The 15657-nt window shown below is 47.2% G+C and overlaps 1 protein-coding gene across 2 annotated transcripts in view; it reads right to left on the bottom strand.

Annotated features, from left to right (window-relative positions):
• LOC114062777 (sodium- and chloride-dependent betaine transporter-like) overlaps positions 1-13960 on the bottom strand; it is a 36593-nt gene extending 22633 nt beyond the window's left edge. The window contains exons 1-5 of one of the 2 annotated variants that reach the window (XM_027894615.1): positions 13941-13960; positions 13739-13808; positions 5427-5623; positions 1713-1847; positions 228-368 (exon numbers count right to left, since the gene is read on the bottom strand). In XM_027894615.1, the coding sequence (XP_027750416.1) occupies positions 228-368; positions 1713-1847; positions 5427-5619 (469 nt within the window). In that variant the 5' untranslated portion in view covers positions 5620-5623; positions 13739-13808; positions 13941-13960. The remainder of the gene's footprint in view (positions 1-227; positions 369-1712; positions 1848-5426; positions 5624-13738; positions 13809-13940) is intronic. The other variant, XM_027894616.1, reaches the window with a different exon arrangement.
• Between the last annotated feature and the right edge of the window lie 1697 nt (positions 13961-15657).

Genomic DNA, 15657 nt, shown 5'->3' with positions numbered 1-15657 from the left:
TTGTACCAGAGCTAATAAAAAGCTCCTGCCACATGAGGTGCACTCTAGATTGGCTTGAAACTCTCCCTCCCACCTCTCCCACTTGCTGGAAAATGCAGATTTTTTTTAGTGAAATCACATTGCAGCTTATAAGAGCTTCTTATCCAAAGAAAAAAATATTTTCTACAAAACCCAAATAATTTCTGGGAACTGGAAAGAAGCTAAAAGCTGATCAAGGGATGGTGTACCTGAGTTCCAAGGGTTATTGCAGCTAGCCCATGGCAGCACTGAATTGAAGGAGCTGAACAAGTAGAAGAGTGCCCAGGACAGGATGACAATGTAGTAAATATTCAGATACCACTCAATGATTTGTGTGGCATATCCAATTCCTGTGAAGGAAAGCAAAGGAGATGAGGATGGGACTGCCAACCAACTCCCAAGACATGAGGCTTGCAACACAAACAACGTGGCTCACTAGACAATAGGGCAAGACCTATATAAGGGAAAGAGAAGGGATTTTGTGACTGTGCATGCAGTTGGACACATTGGTATGTCAGTTGGTATGTTTAGACATGTCTGTGTTGGAAAAGGTCTATGTTGGAACAACCAGAAAACTTTACACTGATGTGAAAAAAAAATGTCATGACCACTACAGTGCCACTGCATTGCTGTGCCTCTCCTTCAGGAAAACCAACTCTAACCTTTAAAGAAAAGAAATGCAAGTGAGTCTCTTACTTCTGGGAAGACTCAGGAAAAAAATGTTCTCATAGCTAATACACATGAAGTAAGGCACTAGGGCCAAGGTACAGACATAGGAGCACAGCACTGGTCTTGTGCCAATTGTGCCCATTGCTCGCTGAGACATCAGAACTGTACTCAGGCCAAAAAGGCCCAGCTCATTCCTTTAAAACTTGTTGTCAGTGACCTTTGAGATGCCACTGCTGTTCATCTCCAGACCTGTGCCAGAGGTCTCCAGCGCAGGAGGTCCCAGATACCCCAGGGAGTCTTAGCACTACACACTCATGCTCGAGCAAACTAACCAGGACGGCAATCCGCCTGAGCACAGGTTTCCCTGTTTGCAAAAGGTGGGTAATAAGCTCTCCTCTCGGCAGGAGAACTGAGGAAATTAGATTCACTAATATGCTAATGCCATTAAACAACCTTCCCCAGGGCCCCAGAATTCCTGGTTATTATACCCGTGCCTTAACCTAAATCCTGTTCCATCTCTGGGCTGTCAGACCAGTACATGCATTCCCTCCAGTTTGGATGATGCCAGCCTGCAAAAGCTGCTTCAGCAGCCAGGGCACAGCAATGGGCAGGGAAAGCAGTATCAACCAGCCAGCTTTCCTCATCCTCTTCTCACTATTTGTCCTGGACTACATGCACGTGTTTGTGTATTGACACTTCCATCCTCCTCCTGCAAGTTTGCCATCCTGTTTCCCCTCTCTCCCAAGCTCTGAGCTTCTCAAAGCAGAGACTGGAGTTCAACTGGACCAGCACAATCCCCAGTCAGCACCACACACCCTTGGTCACCTACAGAGGGGTCAGAGAACTGCCCCTGCACACACAGCAGTCACCAGGAGGGATAACAAGGCTGGGAGAGAGAGGAAGGGAGGGAGGGAGAATAAAGGAGAAAGAAAAAAAAAATAAGAAGAATAACAACATTTCTGAAAAAGGCTCTGAGTCACTAATTGTTAGAAAGTGCTGCCAGTAAATCCTTTAACTTGACTGACCTTCAAAGATGGGACAGATCTTCCTCCAGGCAGTGACCCCTCCCTGGCTGGTGTACTGCCCCAGTGCCGTCTCCAAGAAGAACAGGGGGATCCCACAGGTGAAGAGGAAGATGAGGTAAGGGATGAGGAAGGCTCCTGCAGAGAGGGGTAAGATGCTGCCTCAGAAACCTCTTCAAAAACCTTATTCTCACCACTCCTTGCCAGGTACCTGGGGCCACAGCTGGAATCAGTTGGATAAACACAAGTATTTCTCTGAATGAACTGTGCAACCTCTGCTAAAGAGACAAGGTCTCCAATACCGTCATTTTTCAGAAAAAAAACCACAAGGGTGGTCCGTCTTCTGCATTTGGTCTTGGTTAAAACTTAGAGGTAAAGAGTAGCCAGATAAGGGGATAAAAATAAGGCAGTGCTGGAGTTCTCCCTGCTTCATGCTCCTGACCTCATTCCAGTTTTCAGAGGGAGTGGGGTGAACCAAATAAGTCCTTGTTTCACATAACCACATTTGTTCTGCCTTTCACAAGAGTCACAGCAAAACTCCCACTTTCCCAGAGGATAAAAACCTGGAGGCTGGTGACATTTCTCATTAAGTAATACATTTGCCAGGATATAAATTTGCTTGAGATATATTTCATATCAAATTTGAAAAGCAGTTTGCACCAAAAGAATGGAAATAAGGGAAGGGCAACAGAGTATCTTTCCAGCATTTTCAAAATGAAGAAGGTTAATTTCTCTCTTCAAAATCAATTTTTTGTTACAATGTAGAGCAATGTCTTAAGAGAAATCACCCTAAAATAGAACTCAGATTAACCCTTGAAGAAATGGAAGAGGAAGGAGAGCAAGAGCAGGATTTTTCCAGAAACAATGACCAACATAAACAAAGCATCAGAAAAGACAAAAACAAAAAAGTTGAATGCCGCCCCCCCCCCAAAAAAAAAAAATTGGTTTAATGCCCTGTTAGCTGTCTGAATCTTTTGTTCCTTCTTTTCAGTTCTGCTGCCAAACCGAAACACCCAGTAAATTCACTGCTCTGCTCAAAACTGGTCCTGAGATGTCATTTTCACAGCTGGCCTTCCTTCTGTCACCTCACCACCTTTCTCCTGATCTCTGATGTAGGTTTTCACACTTTCATTCTGCTCCAAACAAGCTAAGGCAACTGCCTTCCTCGCCGAAACAGCTGTCAAGGTATTGCCACTCCATCCAGTAAACTTTTGGTCATGGGTAGCTCTTGATACCAGTGTCTCAGTCACCACGAAGGTCCCTTTCTCAGTCAAACACAGGCATTGTCCCCCCAGGCCCTCTTTTCCCCTGCCAGCACAGGCATCTGCACTGAAATCCCTTCCTGTGACAATTAGCAACTGGGAACACTTGCCCTCGTTTTTAAGCCAACGATGTCCCAGTAACAGGGAACATCCATATTTTCCCCTAAACACAGCTGTGTGTAGCTGCAGGAGACCCAGGGCCAGAGGAAGGAGGCTGGTTCTCAGGGTCAGTGCAGGTTTGCAGAGCAGGGAATGGGAGCTGCATATGCTGAACTAGAAGCAGCTGCTGCTTTCGGTGCTGCAAGACATCTATCTGTTTGCCAAATCTGCAAGACAGCTTTATCATCCCGCACTCAGACGAGTCTTTCAGCAGATTCCAGACCCTCTCCTCTGATACCATTTGTCTCCGAGGTTGACCCATTTTGGTCTCTGAGCAATGAGGTTTGTTATACCTCTATTGCCTTGTCTCTTGTAACCATCCCAGTTACCAGCTGAAACTCCAGTTGAGATCCCCTCCTCAACTTGCTGCTCCACTGGAGGACTGAGAAGGGCCCCCAGAAAGAGATCCTTATTCCTTATGAGACAATAGCAAGTTCGGGATGCTGAGCAATTAGATCAAATTTGATAGTGCAGTCATAGGTAAGGCTACAGTTGGTTGCTTTACAGCAAGGTAGTGCCATTGTTTCTATGGCATCTGTCTTACAGTTTTATAACCATCTCAGCACATCTGAAGGTGGAGAAAGGTGACAGGACAGCAGTCTCCAGTTTGGGGAGACTGGGAGGAGGGACAGGGATGCAACATTTATTTGTGGAAAATACCTTTTTTGCAATTTCAAGGACTTTTCCAATGATGAGAATATCTTTCAGTGTCATGGGAAAGACTGTGCCTTGTCCCACACAAGTTTGTCGGACATCTGGTTCCCCAGAGCCCTGGAGTAATATATCGTCTGCAAAAGGCAGTGTGTGAGCTGTGAGGGAAGGCCTCTCCCATCCTATTCTTTCCCAAGCCTAGTCTTGTTGCCCTCTAAATCACAGCCTTAGATATTCCAGAGTAGTTTAATTAAAAAAAAAAAAAAAAGAAATTAAAAAAACCCTATTCAATAGATATCTGAAGTGAGCAAAAGTAGCTTTTTCACTTACGCTAATTGGCATAAAAATTGCAAGGAGTACCGAACCGGATACCACAGGCATAAACTATGCAAAGATATCATCTGGAAGAAATTTTCCATGCAAAACCCATGACTCCTCTCTCCAAGTGTCACTGCAGAATGAGCTGTTCAATCAGAAGCACCCCCAGTGTTTACTAACCCGTGCTGGTCTGACTTGCTTTTAGTGCCTCCAGTGCCTCCCATCAAAATGTTGGGGAAGAACACTGGAGGATCTGCTAAAAACCATCCCAGGTTTAAGAAAAACTCAATTCCATTTTCTTTAACTGTTTCTTACCCAACCCCTCTTTGTTTTAAAGGAGATACTGTATTGTCTCCTCTTTGATTTGGATAAACTCCAGCAACAGCAGAGAGGCCAGGAATTTGGAAATCCTGGGATAAACTACAGTGGAACCACTCATCTATTGGTGAAAGATCACAGCACCTCGGAAAAAAAAAAGCCTTTCTGGCATGGTTTGCAGAGAAAGGAATTTTAAAGTGGGGGGAACAAGCAAATCCCAGAGTGTTATTTCAAGGTGTCTCTAGAGAACAAGAACAAAGGAGAAGTTACTGCTATATTTGACATGTAATTTGTTATTCCTCCTTTTCTTTTACAAAGTTAGATTTTGATTCACCAAGAAAGTTAGTGACGGTCAATTATCCCCTTCCGTTTCATTTCATTGTTATGAGGAAGTTTAATTTTTAACCATGTAACGATCTTACTGCAGTGTTATTGGAAAAGGAGAGTCATGCAAAGAGACAAAGGGGGAGGTGAAGGAACCCTTCCTGGGGATGGGTTTTCCTTGTAGTGTTTTGATCACCGGGGGAACTGCTCCTGAGAAATAGGTAGAAATGTCCTCCTAAGGAGTATCAGGCCTCGGCAAGGATACCAGCACCATCTATGCTTTTCCTCTGTGAGGAAGGGCCTGAGAGAGGTGGAGGTGACACAGGAAGCAGGAAAAGGTAATTATGCAGGAGGAGGTTGCTGACGGCTTTCTGATCATTCACAGTATTTGATAGCTTCCAAAGACCACCAATTTCTTGAGATACCCAAGGGCCTTAAGGAGTTACTAGAGTTAATCCAGCATCCAAACTTGACATTGCTCCTTTCAGAAACAATACCTGCTGGAGAGCTGAATTCACCCCTCAGTTTTTATTTCTCCTGGTTTTGGCATGAGCTAACTTGCTGGAGGAGAAGATAAAGGGAGTGTATGTTGGGGCACATGAGGCATTGGAGAAATGGGTTCAGGCATGCATATATCTCGTCATGCCTACTGATCTAGAACATCTCATGCATGCTGTGAACTTACCACCACCGTTCTTGTAGCAGAGGTATGGGAACCTCCACACGTTACCCAGACCAATGATCTCCCCCGCCACAGACAGCACAAACTCCATTTTGCTACGCCACTGGCCTCTCTCTTCCATTTCCTCCACTTTTGTCTCTTCAGGACCTGCAATGGCCCCATTGGGCTCTCCTTTCTTAGGCACAGCTCTTGTCATGGCTCTGTGGTACAAAAGAAAAGGAGAGCATGGGATGTAGAGAGATGCTGCAGGAAAAGTTGGTGGGAAGAGGGAGGGAAGGGACCTGTCACCACAACAGATGTGTTCCCAGTGTCGGTCTGAGGTTCCCTCATCCTCTGGAAAATGGTTTCTTTAGTGTCAGCACAAAGTATTATCCCCAAGTTATATCTGTGCTGAAGAGACAGAGCAAAGGTCACGATTCAGGTGAGATGAACCTGCCTGCACTACCTCTTTACTGGGCTCACCCCTGAATTCACCCTTCCCTGCCCAAGGCCCCCTTCTTCCTTCCCATCTGCCCCTGATTAAGTGCTCTGCACCTCCATCGTTGCTGAAACCTCGCCTGTTACATTGGAAACAGCAGTTCAGAGGAAGAAAACAGGAGCTGGAGTTGGAGCAGTGAACAGAGGCAGGAGGAGTTTCTTCTCCCTGTGTGCTTTATACAACAACTGTCTCTTGGAGTGGTTTTAGATGGTAGGAGAGAAATGTTAATAAGATAAACAGTCTGAACAAGAATGGACAACCTACTATCTTACTTCAAGGCATTGGTAGGAGCGTTGCCTTTGTCCCCCGGGACACCACATTTCATGACACAGCCTGACAATGCAGAAATGCAGACACTTAGTTTGACCCAGGCTTTCTTCTCTAACAAATAGGCACCAACACCAATCCTCCACCCTTGCCCAACCTTTCAGAAAACACAGGGCAAGGAAACAAAGCCCCTGGGGTGAGCAAAAGGGCCTCATACTTGTGAGGTGTTTCATGTCTGGGCAAGGGAGTTCTGACATTAGGCAAGTCCAGTGTTGCAGTGAAAATATCAGCGGGAAGAAGCCCAGGTAGAAACACGGAGTGAAGTCATAGTTGGAGGAAATACATTGAATGTGGCTGCACCTCCAGGACGGTAAAAGGAAGGCATTTTCCAGTCTATACTAAATCCTGCATTACGTTTAGCATCATCTTAATGAAGCAATGTTAGTTGTTCCTTGTTAAAAGATGCAATTCTCTATCATACACGAAGTCTTTTCACTGGCTAGTTACTTTAAATCTAGCCAAAATTCACACAGACCAAACTGAATCTTCTTTTCAACAACATTTTCATGTTGTTACAGGCATTTGATTATAAGAAGAAATGAAAGTGTGAAAAAAGAAAGCTCCCTTTGACATAGCTAAAAAAATTCTTCTCAAAATCTTGCTCTAGTGAGTTACCTGAGGTAGGGATGCACGTCAGTCCTGACAGAAACCCCAGACCTAACACGAGCAGAGGAGCTGGGGAACCAAGACAGAGAAGTCCTAATTTTAGCTACATCTCACTGGTGGCATTATTAGTAAGCACAAGTTGGCCTCTGAAAAAGTGATTGGCATCAGCAAGGAATACACATTGCCGTGTTAGCATTAGGAAACTACACTGGAAACAAGGCAGCAGTATCTCTGCTTCCATTTCCACCTTCTGAGACTGCAAAGAAATCAGGGTTTGGTTCCTTCATAGTAACCTACAGGTTCAGTTTGCTGGTAGTTCACCAGGTTTTCTTAATAGCACATCTATCATTCCTTCTGTGCCACCTAAGGGGACATCCCCATCTCCAGGGAGCAACAGGGACAGCAATCTGCATCACCCACACCACTTAACACTTCCACTGCCCCCAGATCTGCTCTGGACTACTTCAACTTGCTCTCTCCCAGGCAAAGTCCAAGCACAGCTCTGGAGGCAGCTCAGGCCAGGGACCTCTCCCAGTCAGCAACTCAGTGGTGAGCAGGATCTCGTCACCTTTGATGTCCTTTACCTTATAGGACCACCAAATCTATCTATCCACCCTTTGCACCAGGATGGTGCTCCAGTACCACAGTGGCATCCTATTCCCTCCCTCCTTGTGCTTAGTCTCTCTCCAGTCATCTCCCTCTGGACCAGCATCAGGGCATGACATATTTCATGGGGAGTAGGGAATACTAGGGAATATGACCTAACTGGAAATAAGAGCACACATGCAGACCCTAACATCTAACTGTCCCAGCAGCCAAGGAACACCACAGCACTTGTTTTGGTGGAGTTTTCAGTGAACCAAGGGGGAAGCAGGAGCAGGAACTGCTTGGTTCTGCTGGCACTTACCCCACACAAGACAGCATCATTATCAAAGTGTCTCATTTACTTCTCTAAATTAAACGATTTCCTAAATGCGAACCCTCAGGATATATCAGGCCCTCGGGCAAAGAAACATGCTTGCGTATGAAAAGACAACTTCTAATGAATGTTCACAGCAAAACAAGTAGTTCTTTAACATAGACATGTTTCCTCCCTCTGTTATTCAAGCAAAGAAAGGAAATCAGATCTCACAGTGTAATATTCCACTTGCTCTCTGAATGCCCAAGGCAACAACAGTCTTTGTTCCCCCATCTGCTTCCTGAAGGGCCCATCCTATTCGCTTTGAAATCAGCAGCAGATACCCATGGACTCTGAATGTAGAGGGATGAATCTCATGCAAAGCATCAACCACTGTAATAGAGGTTGCAGCAAGAATAGGGGAGCACAAACCAAGGAGGAGAACAGTCAGGGGTCAGAGAAGAGCCTCCTCCAGGCAAATATAGTTGCCTCTTTGAAAACATTGCATAAGATCCTGCTCCCTTATAAATTTGAGAGAGGTTTAGAGCTATTTCCAATAAGAGCTTACACATGAGCAGTACTGTAGTGGGCATAACCAGTTTCAGTGTCAAATGCAGATGCATCAGGGCACTAAGGAATCAATCTCTGTTTTATCTCCAGCCCTTTCCCTTTATGGCCCCTATGCTGGAAGCACCTATTTACTGATATGGCTTGCATCGTCCCAAACCCACCAAGGGCTCTGACACATATGGATCTACATATGATTCTAAAGGTGAATCAGCCTTCTAACAGGCTCATACGAACCTCAAACTTCACATTTAAAGAGGGTAGTATCAAGGCACACACCCTAAATGCTGGTTTGCAGCAGCAGCAGCTCACCAGCACAAAAATCCATCCTCCCAGTCCCAGCTTTGCCCCCTTCCTTTAGCTCGCCTGCTGGGTTGCATAGGGAGGTGGAAACATTGTGTCCTCCTACCAGCCATTTCTTAGCCCAGGCTGAGGCCCCTTTCCCTGCCTGCAGCAGGGCCTGCCAGCTGGTTAATCAATTTATTCCGATGCTGCAGCACAACCTCCTCATCTTTGAGAGGAGCAGAGCTCCACGCACTGTCAAATGTGTGAGAAAAAGTAACACATACTTAATGAGATGTGTTTGATCAGTCACAGTCCTTGGTACATTCCAATTTGCTGCAGTCCGGGGCACATTATCAAGTACAATGATGCTTAAGTCTGAGTTTATTGAGGATGTCACGGGAAGATGGCAGTAGATGACTTTACCTAATTCTTTGCTTTTATTCTTTTAATGTAAGGTGGAAGCAAGAGCCAGCCTATTTCTACTAATATTCATGTTTTGCTTCTCTTCTGTTAGACCTGTTTCACATGTGGGGGAAGGGGAAGATCACAATCAGGTAATAACCTGTCACCAAGCCCTAGGAAGGGAATGCTATGAGTGACAACCTGCAGCCTCAGCCCTGTCACCAGCCTCCACCCCAGGGACACCTGGACCAGGGCTTTGACTCTGCATCTGTCCTTTGACTCCTGAGTAGGCCAACACAAAGGATAGAAACTGGGATGCTGCAATGAGGAACACGTCTTGGACAAACACAGAACAGCAGGGACAACGCAGCAGCTGTGGCTTCATTATCCTTTAAGAAGGGGGAAAGCACCCTGATTATGAAGTCAAACCTCTTCAGCTGGAAACAGATGATGGATTAAACTGGTGCCCAAAATTTTGGCCTTTCATGTCATGAACTACAGTTTCTACTTTCCCAAACAAAGCCATGGGTAGCATTACGCATCCCCACTACTTCCCTCTCAGCTTTGCCTGCTGTTTCTGGGAAAAAGCCTATTTATGTACCTCCTGGCTCTCTTTCTAAACATCTAATCCTACTGTGTCCCTGCCCTATATGTTCTGGGGCCAGATGGGGACTCAAATAAATTCTTGTTTCCAGCTAAGAACAATTTGGTTCTCCCACAGCAACCACAGCTATCTACTGTGTTACATCCTTCCTGACAGGAAGGCAGATATTTTCCTCTCCCTTTGGATACCCCTCTCCATAATACAAGACTTCAGAGTAAAGACTGTTCCACTCACTGCTCACTTGTACCTTTTCTGCTGCTCTTTACCAAATTTTTTGGGGAAAAAAATCCTACAATTCTTTCATTCCCAGCCTCTTTTTCCCCTTTCCCATAAAGTTTTCCCAACTGTTAAGATGCCATCTGATGCAATCCACAGTCTACCTCTCCCCTGGACCCACTCAGCCACCACCACCTTCCCTTCTCAGCTCCCTGTAAACTCAACAGTCTCTTCTAGAGGTGCTTTGCTGTATTTTCAGCTCTCAGCCCTTTGAGCAGGTGCTTTTTGCCAGGCCTGGAGTACCCTTCACAGGAATGACCTGCAATCTGGTCATCTTCCCACAGAATGGGAGGCTTCCTCTGTGCCCAGTGCAGCTCTGTATGAAATCGTACAGGACTGGGCCTGGTGAATGGAGGCAGCCACATTTTTTCCCAAAAAGATTTGTTGCTGAAAAAATAAGAATACATTTGGATTCCCGCAGGATCTGGAAGGAGAACAGGCAGCATGCAGGCAGCCTTAAACACAGACGGACAAGTTCCCTTCTACAACATTTGAATGAGGTAATTTAGTCTCCCTCTGGTCACAAATTTTGGACTTTGTTTGTCCCACACCTGCCACCAAGGGATTCTTCAAGTATGGTCACAAAAGGCAAGGAAAAGCAAGGAACACCTCTGAAGTGCTCTGGACACTCACTCGCTGGTTCTGATGTGCTGAACACACAATGCAGATATCCAGGAGAACAACATTTTTTGGCTTTATTTGGAAACTAGATTACCCTAAAGAGGAGAGGTAGGAGAAGAAGAGGAGCATGTGAAGAGAAAGTGTCATCTGAAAGTAAAACATGGTGCTATCTTCAGCCTCCCCCAGGGTAAAAAAACAGGGCTTTTTCAGAGTTGTTCAGATGAGACAAGGAGCAAGAGAGAGACAAGAAAGTTGAGAGTGAAGCTGCCTGAAGTTTTGACACCAGACAAAGAAGCCAATGGCAATTCACCTAAAGCTTTTCTTCCTGAAACTCACTGCCTGTTCCTGACTACTGTCAAGACACTCCAATAAAATAATCGAAAGAGACTTGAGGGGAGTATAAAAGATTGACAGTTGGTTCGTCACGTTGCAGACCGGTGAGGAAAAGGGTTTCCTCCGGTCACCCAGCACGCTGTTTTGCCTACCTGCCTTCAATAAATCTCTTTTATAATTTTTAAAATTATCTTTTGTCATTTTTGACTATAACAAATGGGTTATGTTACAAAAGGAGGAGCAGGAGGACATGGAAAATTCTCTGGTTGCACAATCAGAGCCAGCAGTCAGTTGGCAGCTGAAATCCTGCACTGCATTTTGATGGCAGGAGGCGGGAGCAGCTGTGGGAGCAGAGACAGAAAATCAGAGAGGGATCAGAGAGGAAAAGTAGTGCCAAGGTGCAGCTTGAGGAACAAACCCAGATAAATTAGTGAGTGGGGGTTGCTACTGGAATAGGTTATCCCTGCAGGATAGACAAGAAAATATTTGCAGTAGAAGTAAGCATTTTCCAACCTGTCTAAGAGCAGCTACATGAGTGGGGATGGCTGCTTCCAAACCCAGGTGCTGCTGGAGAATGGCTCACTCTAGCTGCGAAAAGCAAAAAGAAAAGGAAAGATGTAGCAAGAGACAGACTGATCAACTCTAGGACAGCAGCTGAAATTAAAATGCATTTCGTTTCAAACTGTTGAAAGCTACTTGGCTTCTTTACACTTTCTAATTAACTTCCAGATTCTGTGGGCTGCAGGGTATTCTCAAAGCATCTGTTCAGCAAGGTTCATGGGGCACAGGAGGCTGTTACAAGGATCAGATCCTGCCTATATTTTCTCCAACGTGAAATAAGAGTAATTCTTCTGCAGACAGTGAGTTTGCTACATACTGGCACCAGAAAGAGCAAGATAAGAAGCAAATGAGAGTTTGCTAATGACAGGTGAACGGCACAGAGGGTGAAAGCTGTGCCGCTCCAGCGCCCCATCTGCAAACAACCCTGCACAGGGTGGGAGGCACAGAGGGGCAGCAACCTGTGGTGCAGCCTGAAGGTGCCTTACGGGGAGAGGACAGAGCCTGCAGGATGGGACATGGTGGTTACAGGGCTAGAGCAATTTCACGGAGCAAGGCACAGCACCTGGCAGCCCTGGGCAGGTTAGGGGAAGAGACAGAGGCTGCCAGCCCTGAAGGCTTGGCCACCTCTGCGCAGCCTGAAACTGGAGGCCAAGGAGTTAGGGAAGGGTGGGCAGCAAAGCCCACAAGCAAGAGAGTAGAGCAGCCAGCACTGCAGCCAGTGGTTCTGCTGTAGGCGGTTGTCTCTGAACTCCCCCTGGCAGGCACACCCTGCTGGACTTCCCAAAAGCACAGCCTGGGGGCACTTGCTGCCAGGGATGAGAAAGGGGGAGCATGAGGGAAGTGCACTCAAGCAAAACTCTTCCAAAAGACAGTAAAGGTTAAGGCACAACACATTGTTGAGAGAAGATGAGAGGAGTCAACAGTTGATGTGGCAGAGCCTGGTGTCTCAGCCCAGATGTGTGTGCAGACATCACAGAGCAGCAGAGCAGAGCTGCAGGAACTCCCCACCATGATCATCCCCACACTGCTCAGTGCTGCACAGGGAGCCCAGTACCCTGTCTCCTGCACAGGTGCAGGCTAGGGATCTACCTGGCAGACTCTGGGCAGGCTCAGCCATCTCCAGTTGGTGCTCAGGACAAGCCACAACAGGTGAAATCAGTGCAGGCAGAGGTGCATGGAAACTATGACTCCAGCAGTGCCAAAAGTGCCTTCCAGCAGTGCCTGCTGTAACACCACGTTGCAATGCCATGGGACCGCATCCTACCTGCACCCTCTGAGAGCCAAGGTGTCTGCTCTCCAGGCTGGGGCACCAAAACTTTCCTATAGCCCTGCCCAGGAGCACAGTCAAATAGAGATATGGCACAGGACATTCTAGCCTACGCTCTGCAAGGGCCACATCTGCACCCGTGAATCCAGCAAAGTCGGGCTCTTGAAGAGCTTCAAAGGTCAGGTCCAAGGTTCAGCCTCTCATATCAGCAGCTGTCAAAGAGGAAAAACTAGGGCAATGGCATTTCCAATGGCATTGGATGAAAGCCCTGATTAGTAGTGATTACTTTAAAAACACTGTTGATTTAAGAAGGCACAAATCAGATGTTATGAAACCCCTACACATTCCACTTGGGCTTGTTCACAAAAAAGCCCAAGATCCCCAGAGTTCAGCACATGCAGAAACTATGCTCTCTCCCTCCCTCACCCTTATGCAGGGGCAAATTTGATGAAGCCTTGGTGGAAACAAGAGCAAGGAATGCACTCCAAGGCATATTTTCTAAAGCTGTAGCCCCCTAGTCAATGCTTTAGGACCAGCACCTCTGCAGGGCAGCACAGGAGGAGAGGGAGTCACTGACTCATATTTGCAGTAGCCGAAATGCCTACAGCCTACTTCTCTCTTAGCACCTTTGCTCCTGTACCTATTATCACTTAGTCATCTGCCCTTCATGCCTGTCCTTATCTGGCTCACTCTCATCTCTCTGCCCAATCTTTCTACTGAGTACTTTTTTCTCTCTCTCTGCTACAACCTTCGGTACCAATTATCCATCCTTCAGGCATCTCTTTGCTCTCAACTTCCCAGCAGCCCCCCAGCAGCATCTCTGCCTGTCCTTTCCTACAGGAACCATTGAAAGGAAAGCCTCTTCCCCGAGTTGATCCAAACTGATTATTTGCTCCTTATTTTCAATCTCTCTCTTCCTTTGTTTAGCGCTGGGAAGATTTTCCCCTTACAGATTTGCTGGACCGCTCTCCAGAGCACTGGCATGCAGCAGGGAGGACCAAAGGCACTGGTATTGGTGTGCAGACACTGCAGACTTGGTGTGACACACAAATCCAGCCTGATCTGCTCAACAAGCAAACGCCCAACTCACCTGAACCCTGTGCAGGTCTCCCCCAGGCAAGCCCCTCCCGTTCTATCTTGTCCTGTCCTTTCCTGTCCCACTGGAATCCAGGCAGGGAATCCACCGAGTGCCAAAGAGATACAAGCAAGAGTTTAAGCAGAGACTCTGCTCTCTCCTCCTCCTGTCCCTCCCCTTCCACCAGCTCCCCCCACCAAATTATCATCCAGCTCACGTGTGGGTGGTGGGACATTGGGCAGGAACTTTCTCCCTTACTCTCTTACAACATGCACAACATGCACCCCTCCAGACCTTGAACTGTGGCCCTAACAGGAAAACAAAATGAGAGACCAACCCCAGGCAGGCAGGGTAAAGGCCCAAAGTTTGCAAATATCCACGACAGCAGCCGGGGAGTGACTCCAGGTCATCTGGACCTCGACAGAAAGGGACCTTACCCCTTACAGACCCTGCAGTGTAGCCCAGGCTGGCTGCCACACGCTCCCACTGCACTGGAGCTCCAGCACTTCAGTGGGATAGTGGTGTCTCTCAAAGTCATCCTACAAATGTGCAGAATGAATCATCTCCACCTCCAGGGAGCACTACATTAAACCTCCTTCAGTGGCCAAGCTCAAGACTCACCAACACCATCAGACAGGTGAACAAAAGGCAGAGGGTGGGGTGAAGGGTGGGGGGGAGGTGTTTGTCCTGGGGTCATGCAGAGCCCTCCCTCCATGCCTGTGCCCAATGCTGAGTGCAAACAGAGGTCGTGGGACAGCTCTGTCAGCAAGGAAAGGTACTGCTGGAATCTCCATAGTATCTGGGTGCTCACTAGAAGTGAGCAATTCCTCTGTGCCTAGCCCTGATACGCTTTTCCAGGGCTTCTCATGACCAGCACCAGCAGCATTCCAGTTACACCATTTTTCTCAAGATAGTTCAGCTCAGATTTTTTTTTTAATGTTGTGTTTAATGCTATTACTGTTTTGTCTTCTCCTTTGCCTGTTAGTGTGCCTGCCAAATTCCTACTGACCTTTTCATGTACCCATGTGGTCTAACCAGAGTGGCATGTGGGGTGGGAGGTGGGACACACCCAGCACATGCTCCAGTTGCTCAGCTGTGTCAGGGCTCACCAGATAAGCATCCCTCAACCTCCTCAGTGGGGAATCAGGAGCTGACACAAGTCCTCACCACCACAAAGTGAGGAAGCAGTAGGTTTACATGCCTGCACACGCTTATAGAGGTCATTTGTAATGTTGTCTCAAAAAAATCCTCAACAGGTGCCAGAAGCCAGTGACTCAGATTGCATTAGATTCCACACTGGATTGCCCTGGAGACAAATGATGCTGGAGATATGCATAAGGGGAATCAACCCTGTGCCTGATGGGATCCTTGGGATAAACCACTGAGGCCAGCACTGGAGGCAGTAGAAAAAAATGTCTCCATCTACTTTGGGGGTGTAATTTACTACCTCAGCTGAAATTGGAGGCAGGTGGTCTGAGCCCACACTTCTGAGCAGTGCAAAGAGGGGCCGAGCAGCTCGGAGTGAGATCTGGGGGACATCCCCAGGGCGGTGGAGCTCTGAGCCAGCCCAGCCCTCTCCCAGAGGTACCAGTTGGGCAATGGGGCCATAAGGGCTGGGGTGGAAGCTGGAGCAGTTGATGCCTCTTCACAGGCAGCCAAGGACAACGTGCAGTACACTATTTCAGGGATTAAACTTTCCAAGCATGCCATTTTCAAAACCCGAGCTTTCACCTTGTGGACCTGCCAGAAGGCAGGAGGGCTCTGCAGAGGGATCTGGATAGACTGGAGAGATGGGCTGACTCCAATGGGATGAAGTTCAACAAGGCCAAGTGCCGGGTCCTGCACTTTGGCCACAACAACCCCCTGCAGCGCTACAGGCTGGGCACAGAGTGGCTGGAGAGCAGCCAGGCAGAAAGGGACCTGGGGGTGCTGAT

Source organism: Empidonax traillii, unplaced genomic scaffold (genome assembly GCF_003031625.1).
Source record: "Empidonax traillii isolate 1590-97213 ecotype Southwest subspecies unplaced genomic scaffold, ASM303162v1 scaffold434:size946695, whole genome shotgun sequence".
Lineage (NCBI taxonomy): Eukaryota > Metazoa > Chordata > Aves > Passeriformes > Tyrannidae > Empidonax > Empidonax traillii.
The sequence above is the reverse complement of the archived record's forward strand: the minus strand, read 5'-3'. Positions and strand labels throughout refer to the sequence as shown.